This window comes from Lutra lutra, chromosome 1, assembly GCF_902655055.1.
Source record: "Lutra lutra chromosome 1, mLutLut1.2, whole genome shotgun sequence".
NCBI lineage: Eukaryota > Metazoa > Chordata > Mammalia > Carnivora > Mustelidae > Lutra > Lutra lutra.
Genome location: NC_062278.1, coordinates 133,715,018 through 133,735,167, shown reverse-complemented (window position 1 = coordinate 133,735,167; position 20,150 = coordinate 133,715,018). Strand labels below are relative to the sequence as shown.

The window sequence follows — 20,150 nt, the reverse complement described above, 5'->3', positions numbered from 1 at the left end:
TGACCTGAGCCAAAGGCAGTTGCCCAACCAACTGAGCCACCCAGGCGCCTCTTGGGAGATCTTTTAGAACCAAATGTTAGCAAGTCACTCCTTAATTCAGATGTTTTAGTGGCTTTCCATTGTGACCAGTGTCCTGAAGTATGGCCTTTCAAAGCCCCTATGTATTTTGTTCCTTATTTCCTTCTTTATCCTTTCATGTTTCACTTTCCTTTCCGGGCACCAGATGCATGGCTTTATGGTTCTTTTGGTGTGACAAAGTCCTCCTACTTCAGGCCCTTTGGCGCTTTTCTCATTGCATAGGACAGTCCGTTATGTCTTCATCCTTTGCAGCTCAGTCGCAGACTCCCTCCCTCTGTTCCTCTTTCCCCTCCTTCGTTCCAATTCACTTAATTGGCATATAGTATATTATTAGTTTCAGAGGTAGAGTTCAGTGATTTTCATCAGTTTTACATAACTAACCCAGTACTCATTACATCCCATGCTCTCCTTAATGTCTTATCACCCACTTTCCCCATCTCCCCACCCCACTCCCCTCCAGCAACTCTCAATTTGTTTCCTATGATTAAGAGTCTCTTATGGTTTGTCTTCCTCTCTGATTTTGTCTTGTTTTATTTTACTCTCCCTTTCCCTATGCTCCTTTGTTTTGTTTCTTAAATTCCACATATGAGTGAAATCATATGATAATTATCTTACTCTGATTGACTTATTTTAATTAGTGTAATATCCTGTAGTTTCATGTGTCATTGCAAATGGTAAGATTGCATTTTTTGATGACTACATAATATTCCGTTGTGTGAGTGTGTGTGTATCCCACATCTTCTTTACCTCTTCATCTGTCAATGGATATTCAGGTTCTTTTCATAGTTTGGCTATTGTGAACATTGCTGCTATATAAACATTCAACCCCACTTCTTTAAAAAGTTTTGCTGACCACCTAGAACTGGCCCTGTGTTATTTGTTTTCCTAGCACTCAATGCCTCTTAGTTTTCAGCCCAGGTAAAATTTTCTGTTCTTCCTTATACTATAAGTTGTAATAGAGTATAACTCAGTTGCCCAACACAGGGCCTGCCTCATAGTAATAAATACTTGTTGAAAGAATAAATGAATAGATGAATTACTTTATTTTAAAAATAATATATTTGGCAGTTTATTAAGTGCATGTCATCTATGTGTATTGGCTAATTTTCAAGCTAAGTTAATTTTCAAGGACAAGTTCCAGTTTCACCCCAGTCTTGAAAGGATTTCTGGCAGGTGTGTTTATTCATACTACTTAAGATGGGTACAGTATTTTAAATTGTATTTGCATCCAACTTACTGCATCATTAGACAAGTCATGGAAGTTGTACTTAGGTTTATTCAGTTCCATTTTACATAGGCTTTAAAATTAGACTATTGATATTTGGGGTGTTAGATTTAGGTAAGGATACCTAATACTATGTTGTTGAATGTGCCTTTTCTGGATGATTCAGGGTCATTGGGGTTATATGTGCTTGTATGGTTCAGGTATGGAAGGTAGGATATAAATTTCTGTTGTTTTAAGCCCATACTTTCATATGTTAAGCATTAACTGTGAATTTCTCTCTAAACTGTCTTATTTTTACTGTGAAATTTAACTTTTATTGATTTAGTTCTAGCCATACAGAAAAAGTATCTGGCTTTTCTCTACCTCTGATTTTTAAAACTGGCATGTAATATACTATGTTAATGTAGTTTGCAAGAGCTAAAATAAATGCAATGTCTCTGGGCCTGTATATTTGCCAAAAGAATTCTGCCTTTTTTGAGTCTCAGATTAATCACGAATGTTAGATGTGGAAATGGATTTGAATTCTTGGAAAATTTACTATGTTTATAAATGTAATGTTACATAAATTTAAGCTTGTTTATGTATAGAGATTTTAATGGTTTATCCTTTGTTATGGTATATTTTAAGTAGAAACAATATAAAATTATATTAGCAATATATTTCTATTTAAAATTACACCTACATTTTACTAATAATTTATTCATATAATTAACTCAAGGTTTGTTATTATGGTGAAAATTAGAATCTTTATTCTTTTTTTTCAAAGATTTTATTTATTTTGTTAGAGGGAGAGTGAGTGTGCATGAAGTGGGGAGAAGAGCAGAAGGAGAGGGAGAGAATCTTTTTTTTTTTAAATTATTTATTTATTTATTTGACACAGAGAGAGAGAGAGAGAGAGAGAGAGATCACAAGTAGGCAGAGAGGCAGGCAGAGAGAGGAGGAAGCAGGCTCACTGCTGAGCAGAGAGCCCGATGCGGCTCGATCCCAGGACCCTGAGATCATGACCTGAGCCAAAGGCAGAAGCTTAACCCACTGAGCCACCCAGGTGCCCCGAGGGAGAGAATCTTAAGCAGGCTCTGTGCTGAACTTGGAACCCAGCATGGGGCTCAATCTCATGACCCCTGAGATCGTGACATGAGCTCACACCAAGAGTTGGACACTTAACCAACTCAACCCCCCAGGTTCCCCAGAATTTATGTTCTTTTAACTATTAAATGTTCTTTTAGACATGTACTTTTCTAAGTATATATGCTAATAGTATCATAATGTACAAAATGAAATGAACACAATCATTATAGTTTTTGGGTTTTATAAGTCACTGTCTATGAGTTGGATTACTGACCCACTTTATGTTCCTTAGGTTACTGGTGTTGGCTACAATCCATTTGGGGAAGTGATTGTTGATGGTGATGTTGTTCATGGATTCTATAACCCAGCTGTTAGCAGAATTGTTGAGGTAAATACTTTATTCTCTAAGAAGGTGACTTTTCATAATGACTTAGGATGCAGGGATGGATTCATAGTTTCTGTGTATTTCTCCTAGGCGGGCTGTGTATGCAATGATGCTGTAATTAGAAACAACACTCTAATGGGGAAGCCAACGGAAGGAGCCTTAATTGCTCTGGCAATGAAGGTATGTGCCTGATTTCTCTTCTTTGACATAAGAGACATCACCTTCAAATGAGAATGTGAGGCTAATTGATTTCAGTATTCCTGGTTTTTAGGTGTGGATTGAAGCCTCAATAGTATTTCACTGTTTTATTGCCTTTTGCGAACCAGTTTTATTCTTCCCGGATATACAGAGCTAATACAGCCTTTTCAGTAGACCTTTATCCCATACATTCAGGAACCAAATTAATGGCCAGTAACTGGATTTCTTCTTATGAAGAAATGTTCTCATAATATTTTCCATAATATTTAGAGTTTTGTGTGGCAAGCTTTCTAAATGTGTGTAATTGCTGAAGTACTGATTTCCAAACGAGTAAAAGGCAACATTCTTTAAGTATTTTCAGGTAAAGATGTTAAGGCCCTCATGAGAAATCGGCTTTTCTTTCTCTAGTCTTCCTATTTCCTTTACTATCAATTTCTTAAAATGAGTGTAGAATTAGAATTTGTGTTGGGGCATCTATCCCACTTTATGTCTTCTTCTAAGTCTTACATTTGATTAAATGAGAAACCTTAAGTCCCCTTTGTCACTCCCATAACAAAAATTAAAACTCCTACTTTTAAGAGCAGTCCTAGAAAATTTTGAGACTTGTGTGAAACAGAATACCTCTAAATGAGGTTGTTTGAATTGAGATTCAATATAGAAATGTAGGTTATTATATATATTTTAATAATATAAAACTGATAGTTTTAGAATATATGTTTTGTTAACAAAAAGCTATGTTTCTATATTATAGTTAAAATAGCATTGTATAGCTTTTTGAAAGATATTTAAAAGTTCAATCCATTAACCATATTTACTGTGTTATACTTAACTTTATACTCTTACCTTTTTTTAAGAGATAAAGAGTATGAAACCACCTTCTTATGACTGGGGACCTCACATTTTAGGTAGGGAGTTGACACTGACATCCTTGGAACAAATACAAGTTAGACTAGTATAGCAGATAGTTAAGTCTTAAAGGTTGAGCCTAACGGGGCAAATTCACTTGAGACCTAGACTTTGAGGGATAAGCAGGATTTAGATAGGAGATAAGCTAGGAAAAGAGCAAGGATAAAAGCATGGAGGAAAAAATAAGCATAGAATGCATGTCGGCTTTATGTATTGGTTAACTTGAATGAAAAAAAAGAAAGGAGTTTGAGTAGCCCAGATGATTGTTAAATAGACTGCATAGTGGGACCTTTGAAAGCCAGGAAGAAGAGTCTGAACATGTTTCAGTAGATAGCAAAGAGGTAACAAAAAGCAATAATTTAGGTTTTTCAGTAGTTTAAAAAATATTTTTGAATATTTGGAGGATAATGTAGAGGGTATTTGTAAGAACAGCTATAGGACACTGGTAGTGGTCAGAATAACAAGTGGTAGGATGTAAGGGAGTAGGGTGGTAAGCAACAGGATAGATACATTTGAATCTCTAAAAAGTAAGAAATTGAAATTGAAGCATCTATTGATCATAAACATACATGCTCAGTCTTGGTTGGGTACCTTTATTTATTTGTATCCTGCTTCCTTCCAGAATTTGAGCCAGTAGAGATTTTAATTTAGTTGGTGTGAAGAGTTGGTCTACATATGGTCCAGGTAGCATGCCTTAGACTATATCTACATAACTAGGCTTTCATCTTGATCATGTATGTTGCCCTTCAGAGATACGTGGTATATATAGATAGAGTACTGCTATTCTGTCACCATTATTTGAAAAATACCCAGGTATCTCTAGCCAGCTTAGCTGTAAGTTGTGACCCTTGTTCTTTGTTAAAGGAAAAAATAGTCACATGTTGGTGAGAATTAACTTTCTTTTTGTGCCATGTAGATGGGTCTGGACGGACTTCAACAGGACTATATCAGAAAAGCTGAATATCCTTTTAGCTCTGAGCAAAAGTGGATGGCTGTTAAGTGTGTACACCGAACTCAGCAGGTACCCTTCCATGTAAAGAGGACTTACTAAATCTTATTTAATATAGATGACTGTGTTGTATTCATTATTCACCTTGAGATTTAAACAATCATTGAGCGTAACAGAGGTCTATTGCTTTAAAGTGTATATAATTCATAGTAATTCATTCTTGTTGTTCTCATATTCTCTTTGAATTCATGTGTAGGAACATCAGATTTTGCTATGTGAGCAAACAGCTTAAAATGAGCTGGAGCCTGGTCTCAGTGTCCTAGAACTTGTGACACCAGAGTCTATCAACATTTTAGCTGCTGATGACTATGTATTATAGGTTTCTGCCCTCTGGTGTCAATCTGTGTTCTTTTACTGAAGGAATGTCTTGTCTTCAGAACAAATAGAACCACATTATTTTGTGAAAAAGTGGTTACCAAATGTGCATAATTCATGTTAGTTGATCCAGGTTACAAACTGGCAAAATGGCAAAATGACTGACATTTCAAGCCGCTACTTTGTTCCTGGGTGTTTTGGAAATGTTTACAAAGTTAGTGTAATATGAGTTCTTAATACACTGAGTAGTGTAGTAAGTGTATCTGCAGTGTATAATTATGTCACTCATAGTTGCTATTACCAGCTTGATGCTTAAACTTATTTTGCCTTTAAAATATACATATTTGTATTTTTATATTTTCTTTATTAGGAATTAATAATTGGTTATGTGTTTTTACCTGTGAGCAAATAGTTTGAAACCATTACATCTCTGTAGAAAGAATGGGTGAGAGGATTTTCCCCTCACCCCCATAATAAGTAGGAAACATAATTGATTTTTTTAAAAGTTTTTATTTCTTGGCAGAGAGAGAGAGAGCACGCACAGGGAGGGGAAACAGGAGGCAGAAGGAGAGGGAGAAGCAGGCTCCTCACCAAGCAGAGAGCCCGATGTGGGGCTTGATCCCAGGACCCTGAGATCACGACCCATGCAAAGTCAGACACGCAACCAACTGAGCCACTCCAGAAACATAATTATTTTTAAAGAAAGGCCAGTTTGGCCAACATTGAACTTGTGAATGGTTGTCTGCCAGGAAGTCTGTTCATGAGGGGGAAAAAGATTTCTGTCTAATCTTTAAAAGAACTTTTAAGAACTCCTGGGAAGGAGACAAGTGAAAATAAAACTGTAAAAATAACATAACTTAAACCTTATAACGTAAGGGGTGCCTGGGTGGCACAGTTGGTGCAGCTTGCGACTCTTGATCTCACAGTTGTTAAGTTCAAGCCCATATTGGTAATGGAGCCTACTTAAACCTTGTAACATAAAGTTTTCAAAAATTGCTTTGGAGTTATATAATTTTCAGCTGATGTCTCTCGACATAAGAGTTATACAGCAAGAATATCTGTATGAGTTTATTTGGAAGGTCTCTTTCTTTACATTTTATAGGTTGATCACATAGTACTTCAAGATAATGTGGCTATGTGAAGTTGAATAATTTGACTTTAGCAGTTTTTTTTTTTTTTTAAAGATTTTATTCATTTATTTGACAGAGAGAGATCACAAGCAGGCAGAGAGGCAGGCAGAGAGAGAGGAGGAAGCAGGTTCCCTGCTGAGCAGAGAGCCCTGATGCGGGGCTCGATCCCAGGACCCTGAGATCATGACCTGAGCCGAAGGCAGCGGCTTAATGACTTTAGCAGTTTTGAATGTAACTTCATCAGAGTTGTACTTTGGAAGTTGTATTTTGATGTGTTACAGTTTGGTCTTCTTAGTTGTGGGAGTGGGAGATAGGCAGCAAACAGGATATAAGTTTGGAAAGATTTGTGTGATGATTGTTCTCATTTGCTGATCTGAAGCATTTCTCTTACAAAACAAAACCAGCCAATGTAACCAACAAAAATCCAAACCCATTGAAGTGACTCAGGATGTAGAAGAGGTCAGCCTGGCACAGATGTGGCATATTTACCAATTTAAAAATAATCCCAGTGGCTCAAATAGTTAGTCCTAAAAAGTCTTGTATTTGAGCATGTCAGTATACATTTATTTACACTTTCTCTCTGGAACCTGCCAAAATGACAACCAGTGTATAAAGGATATATAAAAAAGGGAATGTACAGAAAACTCAGAGTGGAGATGGGGACTAAGGTAGAGAGCCAAAAATAGGAGATCAGTTTCAAATTATGGGTGAGGATCCAGTAGAACTTACCCTAGTGCCTTTTCTGTTTCTTTAGGCCAGATCATTATTAGCCCCCCCCCCCTTTTTTGATCCCCTGTAGAATATCAGAAATCGCATCTTGGAGACAAGAGTGGAGAGCAGAATTAAGGCTTACAACTGAAAACAGTGTTAAGGGCAAGTCATTGTCCTGAAGGATAAGCCTCTAGCCCTAATTCCACTTTCTTAGAATGCCTGCAGGGAGGTCTCCATGCCCTCACTCTATAAGTAAGAAGATTGAAGAATTGTAGAGAAGCTGACTGGTCCCAGGGAGATCCCAATGGTACAGAGTTGTTTTGTTTTGTTTTGTTTTGTTTTGTTTTGTTTTAAGTAGGCTCCATACCCAGTGTGGAGCCCAATGTGGGGCCCCAACTCATGACGCTGAGATTAAGACCTGAACTGAGATTAAGAGTGGGATGCTAAACTAACCAAGCCACCCAGGTGCCCCTAGTACAGAATACTCTTTTTTTTTTTTTTTCTTTTTCATTCATTTATTTGAGAGAGTGAGAGAGAGAACACGCGACCAGGACCTGGGGGTGAAGGGCAGAAGGAGAAGCAGACTCCCTGCCGAGTAGGGACCCCAATGTGGGACTCAATCCCAGAACCCTGGGATCATGACCTGAGCAGAAGGAGATGCTCAACCAACTGATCCACCCAGGTGCCCAGTACCAAGTGTCCTTAACTAAGTTCTTCGTTCAGTGGTAGAGTTTACTAACTCCTGGTCATTATTTCATCACCCTACAGTTAGGGCCATCATTTGATAAACCCTGTCAACGCCCACAGAGCTTCTAGATCTTGAATTTCTTCTGTCTTAATGTAAATGGACCATCAGGGATTGGTAGATACTTGGGAAAAATCTTCAGCATGAAAGGCACAGACCAAACTAACAGAGAAAGGGGTCTCAGCAAAACAATGATAATGTTAGGTGCTGAAGAAAATTTCCAAAGACCATAGAAAATGACAACAAAATACTTTAAATAGAATGTTTTAAAAATAAAGTCAAGGAATCTTTCAGAAAGTGGAACGAAAGGTCAAAGAGGTGCTTAATAAAAAAGATAAGATACAAAAATCAGAAAACAAATAAGAGAGCGAACACCCACCTAATAGTGGTAACAGGAAGAGAGTACAGAAAATGGGAAGTCTTTTTTTTTTTAAGATTTATTTATTTGAGAGAGAGATTGAGTGTGCACGCATACACATGAGCACACTGAGGGATAGGGAGAGGAGAAGCAGACTACTAACTGAGTGGGGAGCCTGATGTGGGGCTTGATCCTCAGGATCTTGTGATCACAACCTGAGCTAAAACTAAAAACTAAGAGTTGGCTGCTTAACTGACTGAGCCACCCAGGTGCCCCCCCAATGGGAGGATTTTGTCAAATAACACCAGAAAATTTTCCAGAAGAAGGACCTCAGCTTCTAGAATAAAATTGCCTACCAGCTGCTCAGCACAATGAATTATGTTAAAGAAGGGTGGGGATAAACACATCAGTACCCATAATCAAGAAATTTGAGGATGCTTAAGGAGAATTCTAAAAGCTTCCACAGGTTTAGGGGCCAGAAAGGAGGCAAGATCTTATACAAAGGTTTAAGTTTTAAATTAGCTTCTTTAGACTTTTCAATTTTATTTTAAAGATTTTATTTATTTGACAGACAGAGATCACAAGTAGGCAGAGAGGCAGGCAGAGAGAGAGGGAGAAGCAGGCTCCCTGCTGAGCAGAGAGCCCAATTCAGGGCTCGATCCCAGGACCCTGGGATCATGACCTGAGCTGAAGGCAGAGGCTTCAACCCACTGAGCCACCCAGACACCCCTAGACTTTTCAGTTGTAACACTGGACTCTGGAGGCTGTAAGATAATAGAGGAATGTCTTCAAATTGAGAGGAAACTTATTCTCAATTGAACTTAAAAATGTGATGATAGAATAAAAGTGTTTTAAGATATTCCAAGTCTCAAAATGTATTTCCCACACACTTTTTCTTAGATACTTGCAGATATTTTATTCCAAGATAAGACAATAGATAAGGAAAAGGAAAACTTAAAACCCAAAGAATTCTAACCTGGAGAAGGTGCAAAGAATCCCCAGGATAGAGGTGAAGAGAAGTTCCTGGATACTGGTTGTGGAGCAGGCCTACAAATTGACCATCTTGAACTAGAAAGGAAAGGAGAATAAGACTCAAGAAGGATGTCTTCAGTAATGATGTGGAAGGAATAGCTTACCTGCTCATTTAATCATGTGAAAAATACCATTGAAAAGGGCTGTATTTCGCATGGAAGAGTTTGGGGATAATTAGTAATAGGTACAAATAAAACTAAGCAAATAAAAAAAGGAAGTTATAAACTTTTAAAAAGATAAACAGGAAAAGAAATATATTTGATTTATATAGGCTGTGGAAACAACATCATACCTTCCTCTTGCCTCCCTACTTTCTAGTATCTGCTCGCTAGTTACCTGGGGACCCAGGCAGATGGAAGCTGCATCTCTGTGTGCCCACACTACCCTAGTAGGGCCAGAGGAATAGCACATTATTTCCATTTGGAAGTGGCAGATGGAAGCTGCATCTCTGTGTGCCCACACTACCCTAGTAGGGCCAGAGGAATAGCACATTATTTCCATTTGGAAGTGACACAATACTGCTCATATTTATCGACAAAAAACATGTCACGCCTGACTTTAAAATGGGAGAGAGGGGCAGGGAAATACATTCCTGTCATGTACCTGCAAGAAGTGGGATGTTTGTGAACTGTTCTAGTGACTATTATTTCATTCAGCAATGAGGAGTCATAAAGTAAAAAAAGTACTGACAACTTTGCTTTAACTATATTTTGATGATGGGGAGTGGAAGAATAGGTAGTAGGAGTGGCCAAACTATCAGCCTGTCACAATGGACAATGTGTAATAAAAGTAGCTGTTTAAATGTATTTAAGAACATGGAGATAAATGCCAAGAAACATCTAAAAGAGCTCTGTGGAGTAGGATTAGAGGTAAGAAAGTTTGGACAGGCGACTGTAGTTTTTCATTGTAAACTCTTGTATAATGCTTTGCCAGGGTAAAAAGTAAAAGGTTCTGATAATACTCATAATTATAAGGTGGTTGTGAGAATTAAATGGGATCACATATATTTGTACATATACTAGCAACTAATAGAAAGCCTGAACCACTGCTTGTGGGCTGGTGATAGATCTCTTTCCTTTTCCAGTTAGGTTGTAAGGCTCTCCCCAAACCCCAAAGTGACTAATCCAGGGCATCGTATAACATTGCCTTCAGTGTATGGAGGTGAGGGTGGAAAGTAGATGCTGTTTTCTCTAGTGGGTAAAGAAGGCTTCCGCAAATGAGCTTTTAATCTTCAAAGTTCAAGTGCCACTCAGAGCCTTAGTTAGGCTTGAGTAACTCGCTGGGGATTATGAGAAATGCATGCCATGTATTGTTGGCCTCTAGTGGCAGATATGTATAAGTTGAAATTAACTTGAATTTATTTGCTGTTTTTTCCTTTTAGGATGGACCAGAGATTTGTTTTATGAAGGGTGCTTATGAACAAGTGATTAAGTATTGTACTACATACTACAGCAAAGGGCAAACTGTGACACTTACCCAGCAGCAGAGAGATCTCTACCAACAAGAGAAGGCACGAATGGGCTCTGCAGGACTCCGAGGTAAGGCCATTTCAGCATAGTCCTTAGGATGGAAAGGTAATGCTTTCTTTTTTCTTTCTCTCTTTCTTCTTCTTTTTTTTTTTTTAAATTGAAGTAGAGTTGACATACAATGTTATATTAGTTTCAGGTATACAACATATTGATTTGACAAGTCTATACAGTGCGCTATACTCACCATTAATAGCGTGGTCACCATCTGTCACCATATAGCATTCTTAACCATATTATTGAGTATATTCCCTATGCTGTACTTTTCATCCTCATGACTTTTTTATTTTATAAATGAAAATTTGTACCTCTTTATCCCATTCACCTTTTTCACCTATCCCTGCACCCTCCTCAGTGATGCCTTCCTTTAGTTTTAGATGATTTTGTGCTTTACTTCGGAGCTGTTCCACTCGATCCTAGGTTTTGTGCTTTACTTCGGAGCTGTTCCACTCGATCCTAACATTTCTGAAGTGTTACATTTTAGTTTTAGTTGGCTATTTGGCCCCCAAAACACAAGAAGTCGGGAATGTAGCAAAATGTGAAATTTCTGGTTCTTACACACCTGTGTTAGTCTCTGAGTAGGTGATAGAAATTTTATTTTAGACAAGTTTTTCTTGTGAGAAGGGAGATGGAGGAAGGTAAAGTGGTATTACTTCTTTCTTATTTCATCATTTTGACTGTCTTGTTTATTAATAGATCTAAAATATTTTCCTAAATATTAATATTTTAAGGCTCTACTTTGCCCTTTAAACTGAGGTGATTCCTTACTTGTTTCTCTTCTGCTCACCTCCTTCCCTTGCCATTCTCCAGAGTAGAAAGAAGTGTCCAGATTCTGCTTTCTGTCTGTATTGCTGACTGAACAGTGATGGGGAGAGAGGGTCTGCTATGCATATACACATTAGGTGGTTTCTTCTGGGGACAGCATGTATAAGATTGAAGAAACGGGTTGGGGCCTGCTTGTGGGGAGTATATATGTACTTGTGTAGTCTCTTTAAAGGAAATTGGAAGAGTTGGCCTCCTTAAACTTATCATTTTTACAAAATAGAAGTCAAACACAATCCTGGCAGGTGGAAGCAACTTAATATAAAAAATATTCCTCTTATTCCCTTAAGCAGGGGTCTCTGGTTATAAAACATTTGGATAGATGTACAGAATTTCTGCTGTAGGTTTAGAAAGGTATTCTTGTAGCTTTGAAGGCAGAGTTTTGTTCTTAGCAGCTCACAGCAAAAGGGTCCAAAGTTGGCTTGGGTTTAGAGACACTAAAGAAGTTTCAGAGGTTTCACACTTTTTAAACTCTTTTCATATAGAATACAGGATAATAAAATACGATATATAATAATACAGAATACTCTAGGCTAATACCACCCCTCCACTGAGAGCTCTAGGAGCTGATTCCCTTTCTTAGGGTTTGCTGACACATGAATTGATACTCACTGTTCCCTTGTAGTTGTTTTCTACCTCTGTTCCAACACCAGGGACTATCAAGTGTCTCATTTTCTCCAGGGTGAAAGCTTTTGGGGCTTACATCTACATAAATAGATGTATGACTCTGATGTTGGGGAAATAAAAGTCATTTGCCTCTAACCTTAGTTTTCCAAATATATTTAATCTATCAAATCTTCTGCTTGAATAAGAATTGATACTGCTTGTGATCTGGTTATGAGTTTTCAGTTTCTCCATGAGATAGATACATTTAGTTAGTGTGCTTTTTTGTGTTTTCTCCCATAAATTGTTCAGTCTAATAATATTCCAAATGGAGACACATCCCTTTGACTCATAAGATAGTTACCAAAAGGTGCAGAATTCTGAGAAGAAGCTAAATGATATTGGAAATGAACAGTATTTTGTGTTACAGTTCAAGTGCCCGAGGATGATGGGAAACTCCCAATAATGATATGGCGGTGTTAGATATTCTTAGGGAACCAAAGTTACAAGTAAGGAATACTTACTAATGTTATGAAAAGAGTGAAAGAATCTGAACTACTGTTAGTAGTGTTGTGCAGTCACTTTACAGATTAATTTACCTCCCGGGGTTTGTCATTTACAAAATTATTATATGTTGTGTATAATTAATTAATATAGACTTTTCTTCAAGCTACTGAATTGTTCTGAAGACCTGTAAAATGGAAAGATGAAGATACATTAGTAGCAATCCCCTTCAGAGGTGTCTTTTTAGAACTGACTTTCAAAGCTCAACAAACCCATAGTTTCTCCAAATACCTAATTATATTTTCTAAAGAACTAATACTTGATGTTCAGAGGAGCTGTGTGTAGTCACTTTGTAAAAACATTCTTTATTCACTCCTTACTTGCCTTCTCTGCTTAACAATTCTTTAGTCTTACTCTTTTTAATTTTTAATAGCTTTAAGCCACCCCATATCTAGAACCATTGAACTAATGTCTTAACATGTAATAATTTTTATATTTAATGATTATATAATAGCTACAGTGACATTATAGTCTTAAGTGATTTCTTTGTCTCTAGCTTTTGTCAAGTAGATTGTAATGCTTTTGTGACTCACATTTTCTTTTTTGGATTTTATCGTTTCCTCAGTTCTTGCTTTAGCTTCTGGTCCTGAACTGGGACAGCTGACATTTCTTGGCCTGGTGGGAATCATTGATCCTCCTAGAACTGGTGTGAAAGAAGCTGTTACAACACTCATTGCCTCAGGAGTATCCATAAAAATGATTACTGGAGACTCACAGGAGACTGCCATTGCAATCGGTATAAGTAGACTACTTCCCTCTCTTTTTTTAATCATTTTTCTTTAACCGCAGTGCATAGTTTTGTGAGCCATTAGATATAAAGTGTGTATGCATAATATTGACATGCAATTTAAATGCATAGTTTTATTCATACTCTAAAAATGTGGGCAAAAAATTTAGGTTAAGAAGTAGTAGTATTGGGGCGCCTGGGTGGCTCAGTGGGTTAAGCCGCTGCCTTCGGCTCAGGTCATGATCTCAGGGTCCTGGGATCGAGGCCCGCATCGGGCTCTCTGCTCAGCGGGGAGCCTGCTTCCCTCTCTCTCTCTCTCTGCCTGCCTCTCTGTCTACTTGTGATCTCTCTCTGTCAAATAAATAAATAAAATCTTAAAAAAAAAAAAGTAGTAGTATTAATTGAAAATACATAACTAAACTGTTAGGAAATCACATTAGGTTTTACTCACAAAAGAATAGTTGATTATTGTTAACCTCATAATCCACTGTGCTGTTGGATAAAAGCACTAGATTATGCCCATGGAAGAAAACATGAAATTTAGTTTTCCCTTTAAACTCGAGGATAATTTTCAAAGTGGACTTTGACTTCTACCTGATTTGGAAGAAAATAGCTTGTGTCTATATTCTGTTGTTAAATCATGTATGTGCTTATGTTGTTTGAATGCCATTTAAGATTACCTTAAGAAATAGGAGAGGGGAGTGTGGATAGCTCAGTTGGTTAAGCATCTGCCTTCGGCTCAGGTCATGATCCCAGAGTCCCAGGATCAAGCCCCGCAACATACTCCCTGCTAGCGGGGTGTCTGCTTCTCCTTCTTCCACTCCCTGTGCTCACGTTCTCTCTCTCAAATAAGTAAAATCTTAAAAAAAAAAAAAAAAAGAAATATGAGGAGAGACTCTTGGATGGCTTAGTTGGTTAGGCATCTGACTCTTGATTTCGGGGCAGGTCATGATCTTGGGGTCGTGAGATGGAGCCCCACATCAGGCTCTGTGCTGGGCATGGAACCTACTTGGGATTCTCATTCTCCCTTTCCCTCTGCACCTCTCCCCGGCCCCCTGAGATAGATAGATAAGGGGAAAAGGGGTACCGAAAGTTAATCTGGAGTTTGTAAACTGTGATTCATACTGATAAATTTAAACAGGTTGCTAATGTTCATTAATTCTGATTTTATTAATATGTGGAGAGACTGGGATAGGAGTTTCACAGTTTATGTTATTTAAGAATATATCACCAGAAACATAGTGGTATAGGTAGAGGGAAGAATAAAGCTAGAAAAACTTTCCAACATCTGTTTTCTTTTACATATAACTACATGATTACCACAGATCCAGTACTGTTTTGTCTGGCTTTAGAGTCTTTACCTAAAATGCATTTTGATCTTTATTAAAATTGAGCTACTAAGCAAAACCTGATTGGCCCTGTTTCAATGCTTAGGTATGATGGATTAAATTGTGAAAACTCTTTATTCTTAAATTTAAACAAGAATAAAACAAACAGAAAACCCCAGACTTTTTACTAATTCAGATAGGTTTGTCTTGCTAGTAATTTGTCTTGTGATCCCTTGGTATAAAGGCATTTTGTACTTAAAAAAAGAATGGATAATAAATCATACTAAGTGAGCATTATGTTGACTAGCTTAGCAAGCAAAACTAATTTGTTCAATATGTTTTCTCTCCCATTTCCCTTTAGCTAGTCGTCTGGGATTGTATTCCAAAACTTCCCAGTCAGTCTCAGGAGAAGAAATAGATGCAATGGATGTCCAGCAGCTTTCACAAATAGTTCCAAAGGTAAGCCTAAACTTAAAGCCTTTTAGATGGAAAGGCCTTATTCTGAGTGTTACCATTTGTACTGTTACCTTCATGAAACTGAGAACAATGGAGACAGGACCACCTAATTTTTGATACAGATCATGAAATGAAATCTTACCATTGAAGTCAGTCTTATCACTGAGAATATTTATGATGCATGAGAGTATTTATGATCATTATGAATACCAGAGCAGATTGTTAACTTCAGCAGGAATCAGCTTTCCTCTGAGGAAGGTTCTATGGAGGTTAAGTGGTTGAATTGTATTTATAAAGTAAAGAGTGGAGAGAGACCATTACTTTGTAATTTTTACCCAGTGGTTTTAAACATGACATGAGTATTTAATGCTTTAAAAAAAAAAATGGAGATATCATTTACATACAGAAAAATTTACCCTTTTTAATGTACAGTTTTAAGTTTTGACAAATGCATGTAGTCTTGTAACCAACCACAATCAAGATATAGAACAGTTCCGTCCTATCCCCACATTCTCTTTTGTGCCTTTTTAAAATAGTCAGATCCTCTCTTTACTTTTAGCACTTGGCAACCACTGATTTGTTTTCTGTCCCGTAGTTTTGCCTTTTCCAGAATGCTCTAAAAATAGAATCATATAGTATGAGGCTTTGGATCTGTTTCTTCCATTTAGCATAATTCTTTGAGATTTATCCATGTTGGATGTGTGTATTAATGATATGTTCTTTTAATTGCTAAGTAGTAATCCAGTGTTTGAGTGAATGTTACGTGTTCACTGGTTTAAAGACGTTTGTATTATTTCCAGTTTTTGTTGATTAGGAATAAAGCTATAGTAAACCATGTTTAGATTTTTGTAAGAAAATAAATTTTCATTCTCTTGGGTAAATACCTAAGACTGATTGCTGGGTCACGTGGTTAATATATGCTTAACCTTGTAAGAAACTGCCAAGTTGTTTCTCAAGGTGGCTTTATTGTTTTGCATTCCCATCAGCAATATTTGAAAGTTTTAATTGCTCTGCAGCCTCACCAGCACATGGGATTGTCAGTTCTCTCACACTGTATTCTAATAGATAGATAGTGTTATTTAATGATCTTCAGTATCTTCATTTGCCATTCATATATCTTCTTCTTCTTCTTCTTTTTTTTAAAGATTTATTTGTTTGACAGACAGAGATCACAAGTAGGCAGAGAGGCAGGCAGAGAGAGAGAGGAGGAAGCAGGCTCCCTGCCAAGCAGAGAGCCTGATGTGGGGCTCCTCCATCCCAGGACCCTGGGATCATGACCTGAGCCAAAGGCAGAGGCTTTAACCCACTGAGCCACCCAGGTGCCCCCATATATCTTCTTTAATGAAGTGTCTGCCCTGCCTATTTTTAAAAAATTGTGTCTGTTTTTTTATTGAATTTTGAGAGTTCTTTATATATTGTAGCTATAAGTCCTTTATCAGATATTCAATTTGAAGATAGTTTTTCCTAGTCTGTGGGTTATTTTTTTATTCTGTTAACATTTGTTCAGAGAGCTGGACTTTCAGATTTTGATGAATTCTATTTTATCATTTTTTTTCTTTTATGGATCCTGATTTTGATGTCTTCTCTAAGAATGCTCTGCCTAACCCAGTGTCACAAAGATTTTTTTTTTACCTATATTTTCTTCCAAGAGTCTTTATATTTTTAGATTTTACACTAAGGTTTGTGATCCATTTTGAATTTTTGTGTATGTATGTGAGAAATGGGTTGAAGTTCAGTTCTTTTGCATATGGATATTCAATTGTTTCAGCACCATTTGTTGAGAAGACTTTCTTTGTTTTAGTTTAAATAAGCTAAAAAAAAAAAAGACTGCTTTTTTTTTTTTGAAATGCCTTTTTACCTTTGATTGTAGTGCTTTTCTAACAGAGTATTTATAGGTAAAAAACCTTTTCTTCCATAACCTAGTAACTTCTTTAGGGCCTTCAGTTGTAAGATTATTTTCTTAGGATGTTTTGGTGGGCAGCACTCCACAGAACCTGATTTGTGGGTACATAGATCCTGTAGGAAGGCCCCTATACTACTACTATAGTATATTAAAGGATAGGCAGTATCATTGTATCTAAGTTCTTGACAGTTCAAATTTCTTGTCCTTGTTACTTCACCTATTTATGCACATATATTTGTATGTTGTTTAAAGTAAGTGTTTATCATCTCACCTTTACTTTATTAGGCATATTCTACTCTTTGTTGACAGTAGTAAAATGTGCTACCTTCTTCACTTATTTTACATTCAGAACTGCAAGTTATATGTTTAGGACACTGAATTTTCTTAGATTATTTCCACATCTTAACTTAAAGCTTTTTATAATACAATTTTCTGATTAGAAAATTTATTCATTAGTAGTATATGTTCATTACAGAAAAACTGAAAACCTAGAAAAGTAAAAGCTAGATTGGAAATTGCCTGTAATACAGAGAGGTTGTATGCCCACAGAGCATCCAAAATAATAAATTAACCCATTTTTTTTTTTAAATGTGTTTAACAAAACCTGGTTGGAACTTTATGAAATTATAAAGAGGAATATTCATTTAACATAACTTCAGCATTCCTAAAATCACTAGTTATTATTATAAAACTTGTTTTTAATTGGTGCACAATATTTTGCTTGGGTATATTGTGTATGGATAAACACATGGCAAATACATGGTTATATAATTTTCTTGTTGAAATTTTAGCTTCCATTTATTTTTTGTTATTGTAAACAATCCTTCAAGGATAATAACAGTAAGCAAACATTTACTATGTGCCAGGCAATGCATATATTACATACATTATCTATTTACTTAGAATAGCCATCTTATAAAAGATGGGCAGCCCCATTTTTAGAGATGAGAGCATTGAGGGCCATGGAATTTGGGATACTTATTTGAAGTCTCAGAGCTGATGAGTGGTGACAGGGGCATTGGAACTGGAGCCCAGGTCTGTGTGACTCTTGAGTTCATCCGTTGCTTACTGATTCATTGAACATTGTTGTACACGATTCTGTGCCCATCTCTGATTATTTCTGTAGAATAAATTCCTACAGGTAAAGTGATTGGATCAATTACCAACACACTTACAAAACTCTTAAGATATATTGGTAAATTGTCCTCTGAGAAGGTTTTAGTTTATGTTGCCACAAACTGTGCTTCATACAGTAGCATTAAGTCCCTCCAGCCTCACTTGTGGTTAGACTTACTAGTAGACATGTACTGTTACATTTGTTTATGTTTTCTGTTTCTCAAGCTGTAGTTACTCATGAATGCTGTTTTCAGAGCATCTGGGAACAGTGTGGGCATTTGCTTTATTTTACATTTAGTGAGGAAGCTATTTCCATATTTGAATGGGACTGTGTGTGTATGTTCCTTTCCTGATAGTTTCTTCCTGACATTTATTTCTGAAATAAATTCTGTATTAGGTTCCCCAGGGGTATTGGGGCAGAGTATACATTAGTAAGTATATGTGAAATCTGTAGTTAATTAAACATTTTCCCTTTAGACCTTTGTTCAACCTTTTCTTCCAAACCTATTCCCAGAGATGGTAACAAGTAGTGAAACTGACAGATTTGAAGTTTCATTTTATTTTCTTTCTTGGTTCATTCTCTGGGCTCGCTGATAAAAATGCTAATGAACTCTGGAAACCATCTTAAAGGTACTTAGAGAGGGAAGTAGCAAATTGCAAATTACAAATTATACTGTCAGCCTGGACAAATTATATCTTTTCCAGATAAGAGTTTTTGTGCATTAATTATGGCAGATGCCCTGGTGCTATTCCAGAGAGACTAAAATAATATAAAACCTAAGCCTTGTGAAGAAGCTTGTTGAATTACTTAAAGTCGTCCTACTCTAAAGAGGAATTCCATAAATACCAAGGCTTCCTTCCAGGTGTTTCTGTTGAATACCTAAATCTTTTCTCCAAACGTTATTAATGAATTGCTCTAGTTCTTTGGACTTAGCTGGACCCCTCCTTTTCCCCCCAACTTTATTTTCTTTCCCACTTCATCTTTTGTTTATGGAAAACTCTCTTATAGCTAACACGTATACTTGGTCTGATGTTTTTATTTCATATCAGTTTGAATAGCTTTTATTAGTGTTAAAAACAAAAATTTCTTCTAAATTGCCAGCTTACTGAGATTTTCCCACATCTACTAATCACCTTAACTCTTTTCTTTATTAAAATGTCTTTTAGCTTTCTCTTTCTGTAATTCAGTCATATTTCATATCTAACATTGCTCTGTCCTTTTGAGTTAGAGCTATTAAAGAATAATATGGAAACTGAATTTTGCTTAATTATTTATTAAGTCCATCTGGGTATTCTCATTGTTTTTGATGAATTCTTCCAGTGTGTCCTGTATTTCCCAGTGATAAAAGTGGACATTCTGTTTTTTTCTTTGTGTTTTTTTAATAGTAGTACCTCCAATTGTATTTCTTTTTTTTTTTTTTTAAGATTTTATTTATTTATTTGACACAGAGAGAGAGATCACAAGTAGGCAGAGAGGCAGGCAGAGAGAGGAGGAAGCAGGCTTCCCTGCTGAGCAGAGAGCCTGATGTGGGGCTCGATCCCAGGACCCCGAGATCATGACCTGAGCTGAAGGCAGAGGCTTTAACCTACTGAGCCACCCAGGTGCCCTTTTTTTTTTTTTTTAAACATATAATGTATTATTAGCCCCAGGGGTACAGGTCTATGAATCGCCAGGTTTACACACTTCACAGCACTCACCATAGCACATTCCAGTTGTATTTCTACCAAACCTATTAACCAAATCTCTGTAATTTAATCCCAATCTGTGTGCTGTTTAATTTTTGGTAGGTTGTAAATATTTTTTTTTCAGTCACCTGTTTTTTTTTTTTTTTCCTCCTTCAGTGCATTAGGTATCTTTTTATCTTTCCTGGAAGATTGAGGAAACTCTAGCAAGTTATTTTAATGCCAGGAATGTTTTTCATTAATTTCTCCTTTAATATTTTCC

The 20,150-nt window shown here is 36.7% G+C and overlaps 1 protein-coding gene across 5 annotated transcripts in view; it reads left to right on the top strand.

Annotated features, from left to right (window-relative positions):
* Positions 1-20,150, top strand: part of ATP2C1 (ATPase secretory pathway Ca2+ transporting 1) — a 179,125-nt gene that overhangs the window by 130,655 nt on the left and 28,320 nt on the right. For all 5 annotated transcript variants that reach the window (XM_047737069.1, XM_047737072.1, XM_047737074.1 and 2 more), the window contains 6 exons: positions 2,664-2,759; positions 2,847-2,936; positions 4,777-4,881; positions 10,542-10,698; positions 13,241-13,411; positions 15,092-15,189. In XM_047737069.1, coding sequence (XP_047593025.1) covers positions 2,664-2,759; positions 2,847-2,936; positions 4,777-4,881; positions 10,542-10,698; positions 13,241-13,411; positions 15,092-15,189 — 717 coding nt within the window. The remainder of the gene's footprint in view (positions 1-2,663; positions 2,760-2,846; positions 2,937-4,776; positions 4,882-10,541; positions 10,699-13,240; positions 13,412-15,091; positions 15,190-20,150) is intronic.